Raw genomic sequence first — 7,541 nt, forward strand, 5'->3', positions numbered from 1 at the left:
GAGTCAATGTGAAAGACTAGCTTTTTTTCCATCAGACCAAGCAAAGAGGTTTGAGGGGCAGTGAAAATGTTGGAATGGATGGGAAAGTGCTGAATGGAAGGAGAACAGCATGGAGAAGACCCCAAGAAGCATCTCTGACTCCCAGCTTGCTGCTGACAACAATGGTGTCACACGTTTACTCTCCTTTAAGGACTGACAATAAAACAAAAAAAACATTTTTCCTGTATAATGACATGTATATAAGGCAAAATTAAAAAAAGATGTAAAAAATATAGTTTAAATAAGGCAAATTTTTTTAAATTAAAAAATAGGGAATTTCAGATTACCGTAATTTATGAAGGAAGCAAGAACTGCGAAAAATTAGGTATACACCCTGCATTAGATATACAGGGGGCCTAATACATATTCTGTTCAAATTGTCAAGCATTGGTGCAACTTGACTCGAAGGCTATGCCCTTTTAAAGGCTATGTAGGAAGATGGACTGGGCCGGTGGTGCCTCTCTTGCGCCGATCCCGGAACCATCGGGACTGTCCCCATTGTTGCAGGGGGGAAGAATTTAGACCTGGACGGACCTTTGCACTTGTCTGAAGTAGGCGTGACAGACATAAAAGGTGCTGCGTGTGGGAAAAGGGTAGACTCGGTGGGAAGGCAGAGTACGCAACAGGAGACAGTTAACTCTTGCTCCGTGAGACAACTTTGTAGCATCGACCCTCACTGCCATACGATACCTCGCTCCCCTGCTGACCATGAGGGAATTGACTGTGTGCCTTCACCCAGCTGTAACACTGAATTGTCTGCGCGTGCCGTTCCTCAGTCTAACGCGGGCGAGGGGCCCACTGCCGAACTGGACGATCAGCCGGAGCTGTCTGGCTTATATCCCACCTCCACCAATGAACTTTACAGCACTCTGGTAGAACCAGAGACTGTGTCATGACCCATACATTGCTCCATCCCCACAGGACATCGCTCTAGAGAACCCGCACACACCACTTCCTTTAGGAGACAGTGCCTTGGTTTCCTTCAGGACCAAGCCATGGACTTCACGCACTTTCTACGGCACCACCGTGGGAGTACAAGCCTTCATCGCCCCGAAAACTTCAGGCTGACAAGTTTGCCTTTTGTTTAGCCAACTGTTTCATTACCATTGTTTATGCATTTTGCTTTCAGCCCCCCTTCATCACTAATACTCTCCCTGCATGTAGTATCCCCTGTAATAAACCCCTTAACTCTTGTTCTGCCTCCTGCTAATCACTGCATCCCGCATTCTTGTGATTTCTACACTTGGCATAGACAGCAGGATGCAGTCTGCAAGCATGGAGGCGGAAGATCAAGCAGTTGGGGTGAACCCATGAACCAGCATTTCTTTGGGGGCAATGTTGAATAATCTGCCCAAGTTCACAGGGTGTAACTCTATGTTATGGAGTTGGACAGAACGCATGAGGGGAATGCTGAGAATGCACCCCATGACCCCTGCCCTTGAAGCTGAAGTGGGCATGATGGCATTAGATGGGGAAGCTAGAAACTCTGACATGTTGCGACCCACGAGGGACCAAAATACCTTTAACAAAGTGCTGCAAATACTAGAAGAGACTCATGGGGACCCCACAGACATAGGGGAATTAAGGTCACATCTATTTAGCCGTATGCAAAGACAGTAACGCAATACGTGAATGCCCTCCAAGAGATTCATACTGCTATCTTTATAAAAGGCAGCATAGGCGTAGGACCAATTGATGTAGTACTGCGCGATCAGATGATGACGGGCTTATGGGACATGTTGACGAAATAGGCTTCGCAGGAGCGCTTGCAGGTTAACCCTCGCATGATCTTGTCTGAAGTGGGAAGTGAGGCACATACACATGAGCAGGAGCAGGATGTAACAGTCCTGTGGGAAGAATCTGGAGCGGAGAGGTATCAGTTAATCTGATCAGCGAACCACAATGTGTGTAAGAATTGCAGAAGGAAATCCAGGAAATTCATGGAGAGCTGGCTGAAGTAAAAAAGAAACAGTAGGAACTGCACAGTTTCCCGGGAGTAACAGGGGCCCCGAGCTCCAGCGAGAAGCCAAAATGTTCCATAGACGGAGACCTCTCGCTTGTTACACTTGTGGGGAAATTGTACATTTGGCTCGGGAATGGCCACGGTTGGGTAGGCCCTTTCATCAACGTCTGTTAAACTAGAAGGCTCCGAGCCTGTGGGACGCCGCCTGGAGCCTGAATTGTCACGAAAGAGTAACATAAGTCCCACAAATTTAGTCTCCGCATGCCCTCTTGTGTGGGCTTAACTGGATGGCCGAGCAGTACGTTGCCTGGTGGATACAGGCTCACAGGTGACTACGATGTCTGAAACCTATTTCCAAAGACACTTCACTGAAGCAAAATGGCCTGAGTGGGGCCCCGTGATAAAATTAATAGCTTCCAACCATTTGCCTATCCCGGTTGCAGGTGTTGTCCAGATGCAGGTGACAATCTGCGGCAAAGATCTGGGATGCAAGGGGGTAGTGTTGACTCAGGGGGAAGCCGGTAACGGAAAAGCAGTCACCCTGGGAATGAACATATTGAAAGAGTTTGGGAATCTCCTCCTTAACGAGCCCCCAGAAGTAACCTTGAAACAGTGGAGCCTGCACACCCCCCAACAAAGTGTGGTTCAACAGTTAATAAATGTGGCACAGGCCCAGGAAATGGCCAGTGAAGGGGGAACATTGGGAAAGGTGATTGTGCCGACCTCTGCCAAACTCATATCGCCACCAGGACAGACTGTGCTCACCTTGCCTGTGCGGGCTTGCATCCCACTAGAAGTGGTTGAGATTCAAATTGAACCAGCTACCACTGAACAGCTACCCTCGGGCCTCCTTGTGGCATGAACACTGGCCATTGTACGTGACAGGATGGTACCCATGCATTGGATTAATTTAGGAGAAGATAACATCACACTAACTCCTAGAAGTGAAGTGGCTCGAATCACTAGAACGCCCGAAGAAGTGATACCATCCCAGGCTGTGCAGTTGACTGTGAAGCAAGGTAACCCTTGGATTATGGCAGTAGATTCTTCCCTGACACCAGATCCTCAGCATGTCTGTGAAGGGAGGCATATATTGGAGCAAATGCAAGCTGAGCTGACCAACCTCACCCTTTCACAAATTCAACAGGTGGAGGCTCTGTTGGGACGATATCTGGACGTGCTCCATGAGGATGATTTTGGCTGTACTACAGCAATCTCACACGAAATTCTGACTGGGGATGCTGCACCTATCAGAGAGTGGTATGGACAGATTCAGCCACAACTCTATCAAGAGGTGAAGGACATGCTTACACATATGCTTCAGAAAGGTGTCATACGAGAGAGCCAAAGTCCGTGGGCCACCCCCATCGTGTTGATGCGGAAGAAGGATGGCGCTCTAAGGTTCTGTGTAGATTATCGGAAACTCAACGCTTGCATGGTGCGATATTCCTACCCATTGCCCCGGAACGAAGAATCCCTATCTGCACTGGGAAAGGCCAAATTGTTTTTCGGCTATTGGCAAGTGCCAATGTCAGAACAAGACCGGAAAAAGACAGCCTTTATTCTACCTATGGGACTATATGAATTCAACAGAATGCCGTTCGGACTGTCCAACGCTCCAGGGATGTTTCAATGGCTAATGGAAAGGTGTCTGGGTGATCTTAACTTTGAAGCCACGCTCATCTATCTAGATGACATCATAGTCTATGCCGCTTCGTTTGAGGATGATCAACAGAGATTGGAACAGGTGTTGAGTCATCTCCAAAGACATGGGCTAAAAGTAAAGCCCCAGAAGTGTCATTTGTCCATCCCCAAATAGAGTATCTGGGCAATGTCATTTCTGCTGAAGTGGTGAAGCCATCTCAGGAGAAGATCTCTGTAGTATGGGATTGGCCCACCTCGACGACGGTAAAATTTGTCCGCGCATTCTTGGGACTAACCAGGTACTATCAACGTTTTGTGAAAAATTTTGCCCGCATTGTGAGCCCCTTAATAGAGCTTCTAAGAGGAATGCCCTCAGGTGCCAAGCATCAGAAAATTTGGTGGGAAGAACGTCAGGAGAAGGCATTTCAAGAAGTAAAGAAGGCATTGGCGGAGGTACCGGTGTTGGCTTATGTGGACTTCTCCCTGCAGTTCGTTCTCTACACCGACGGTAGCTTGCATGGATTGGGTTGCTGTCATGAAGCTGCAGTGCAGTACAGTGCAACCTCCACCAGGGGGAGTTTTGTAGGGATTACAGATTTCAAGAAGGCACAATAATACAAATGGAGTTAGACAGAATGAATGGTCAGGGCATAGCAAGGGATAAGTAAACCAGGACGGGCAAAATACGGTACAATAGCAACAACCCGAAACAGAGTCAAAGAGCCAAGCCAAGATCATAACCAGAGAGTCAAGCAGATATACAAACAAACAAAGAGACACTGGGAAAGGGCAGGCAGGGGGAGATAACGGACATAGGACAAGTCAGGGTTCACAGTAGGACAAACCAAGGGCTTCCAGAGTCAGGTTCACACGCCAAACACAGAGCTATAGCTGACACCACCCTCAGGATACCTGGGAGCTAAATAGCAAACCCGAGCCCAGAATGAGACAGATCAAAGTTAACCCTTGACATGATCCACCCAGAGAAAGAGCAGACAGGACTAAACTCCGGAACGGATCATGACAGTTGCTGTGTGGTCACAGATGCAGGACGGGAGAGAGAAGGTGATCGCTTATGCGAGTCGGTCCCTTCATGATTCCAAACGAAATCCCAACAACTACAGTTCCTTCAAGCTAGAGTTGCTGGCGTTGATGTGGGCTATGACTGAGAAGTTTGCAGAATATCTGTCCAGGTCTGAAGTACTGGTGTGTTATGATCTGGTGGCCTAGGAGCAGCATGAGGCATACTCTGGAGAAGGTGGTACCTGTACTGACCGCAAACCCTGAACTTAGCAGCGCAACTAGAAGTAGCCGTGGGGGGTACCTAACACTTCCTAGACCCCTCGACACAGCATAAGAACTAACTTCCCCTAAAGACAGAAACGGGAAAACTATCTTGCCTCAGAGAAAATCCCCAAAGGATAGACAGCCCCCCACAAATATTGACTGTGAGAGGAGAGGGAAATAACATACGCAGACATGAAATCAGGATTTAGCATAGGAGGCCATATTAGCTAAAAAGAAAGAATAGGACAGAGTACTACGTGGTCAGTATTAAAACACTAGAAAATATCCACCACAGAAAATACAAATCACCACATCTGACTAAAGACATGGAGGGTATATCTGCATCTCCAGAGACACAGCTTGGCTGCAAAAAATCCTTCACAGACAAAGCTGGACAAGACAAAACATGAAAATGCACTGAACTATAAGGCCCACAGCATGTGGACAGCAAAAACAAATCCAGGACTTATCTTTGTTGAAAAGCTCAGCAAACAGGAGAGAACAGTAAGAGATGTGAATCCTCCAAAAACAATGGACAACTGGCACTGACTAAAGGATCAAGCAGGACTAAATAGCTGAGTCCAGATTGCAAAAAGTGAACACACCTGATAAATGCTGCGATCCGAAGACAGCAGCTCTACCACTCATAACCACCAGAGGGAGACCAAGAGCAGAATTCACAACAGTGGTGCACACAGATAACAACCCTTTGGCCCATTCAGAGAATGCAAAATTGGGAGCTCTGGAATAGCGGTGGGTGGCCAGTATGGCAAAGTTTCAGAATAAAATCTCTTACATGAGAGGGACTGAGAACACTCATGCTGACTCCTTGTCCAGTGCAAAACATGAACAACCAGGGTGAAATAGGGATGAAGAATTGGAAGATGAAGAAATCCTCAGATTCTGAAATCCCACCAGGACAGTGGTGGCGATGCAGGAACTGATGTGAGTGTTGACTCATCAGAGAGTTTTGAGTCGAGCTCATGAGAAATGGGTGTGGTTCGAGCAGGAAGATGGGAACTGGCCAAACTAAGACAGTGGGTGACATCCAAGCAGCCTCCCAGTCAGGAAGAAATGTCCTATCACTAGGGATTTTCAAGATTCTTCGGCATTGGGAATGACTTCAGATGTGGAATGGGATGCTGTACAGGAAGGTGCAGCTACGGCAGGAGCTCGGAGCCACCTGGCAAGTGGTGGTCCCGGAGTCGTTATTATCAGAGGTGGCCACAGAAGCACATGAACAGGGGGCATACTTCGGCCAGGAAAACACCTTCCAATGGTTACAATGACTCGTGTACTATCCCCGATTAAGAGCAGTAGTGGAAGAGACCTGTAGATTGTGCAGAAGTTGTGAGATAGCAAAACCACCTGAGCAGAGAGCTCCCACACAGACCCTTGTGACTTAGGCCCCCCTGGAAGTGTTAATAACTGACTACCTGAGTATCGGGCCAGCCCATCAAAAATATGAACATTGTTTAGTGATGGTGGACCACTTCGTGAACTTTGCTGCTTTGACCCCAACACAAAACCAGACTGCTGAATCCACCGCACATGCCATCTGCAAGAACTCCATTCAAATATATGGCTGCCCAAGACTAATTCATTCTGACCAGGGGGCCTGTTTTTTTGGGAAAAGTAATGGAAGAATTACACTGGTTATATCAGATCTAGAAGTCTCACACCGCACCCTACCATCCACAAGGAAATTAAGCCTGCAAGCAATTCAATTGCACTCTCATTCAGATGCTGAGAACACTAGAAGAAGATCGGAAGGCACAATGGCTTGAATATGTAGCTGAATTAGTGTGGGTGTATAATAACTGGGTAAAACCAAGTCACCAACTATGCCACATATACCTGCTGTTTGGGCATACAGGGAAGGACATCGCTGAGATGGAGCTGGAGCCTGAAGAGGAATATCCATGGATGGGGGTGTCCACCTGGGTTCGAGAATATCATCATCAGTTGCAGACTTTGCATCGCCTGGTGTGTACCAAACTTCAAGAAGTAAAGCATGCAGAGAGAACTCCACCCCGAGGAACAAGTTGGTGACAGTATATTAAAACGGGAGAAATGCCCTCTAGAAAAACTAGAATACCGGTGGGAGAAACACCCGTATTGGGTGAAATGGAGGATTGACCCTGCAGGTCCTGTATAGGAAATTCAACCCGAAAGGGGGAGGACTCCTCCACTTGAGTAGTTCACCGAAACATGCTGTCAAAAGATCCTGATCAAATCGGAAGTGAACAAGAGGAACCTGCACCAGAGGTAATAAATTGAGAAGAAGAAGCCTGAAAGATCATCTGAGGGTGTTAGGGCTAGCGGAACGCACCAAATAATAAGACAGATAGAGTATGGTGCGTTCGCAGCCCGGGGTCCACCGTGCAGAGATGGAACCTGCTGCCAAGTAATGACGGACTATATGGCGGTACTCATAAGTATACACACGTGGGTTAAACTTCACCCAGCGTGAAGGAAGCGATCCTGTTGCGTCACAGGACCGCGGTACCGCACATAGAGCGCGAGCAAGTAGTCAGCGAACTCAACCCCAACTAGGATTGAAGTCCGATTAGACCCTTGCTGGCACAACACCGCAACTGGGTGTGTA

At 47.6% G+C, this 7,541-nt stretch overlaps 1 protein-coding gene across 1 annotated transcript in view; it reads left to right on the forward strand.

The window, feature by feature from the left end:
* Positions 1–2,864, forward strand: part of LOC138646105 (protein unc-93 homolog A-like) — a 100,814-nt gene extending 97,950 nt beyond the window's left edge. The window contains exon 7 of the mRNA XM_069735570.1: positions 2,446–2,864. Within this exon, the coding sequence (XP_069591671.1) occupies positions 2,446–2,864 (419 nt within the window). The remainder of the gene's footprint in view (positions 1–2,445) is intronic.
* The last annotated feature ends 4,677 nt before the right edge of the window (positions 2,865–7,541 follow it).

Source organism: Ranitomeya imitator, chromosome 7 (assembly GCF_032444005.1).
Source record: "Ranitomeya imitator isolate aRanImi1 chromosome 7, aRanImi1.pri, whole genome shotgun sequence".
In the NCBI taxonomy this organism is placed as follows: Eukaryota; Metazoa; Chordata; class Amphibia; order Anura; family Dendrobatidae; genus Ranitomeya; species Ranitomeya imitator.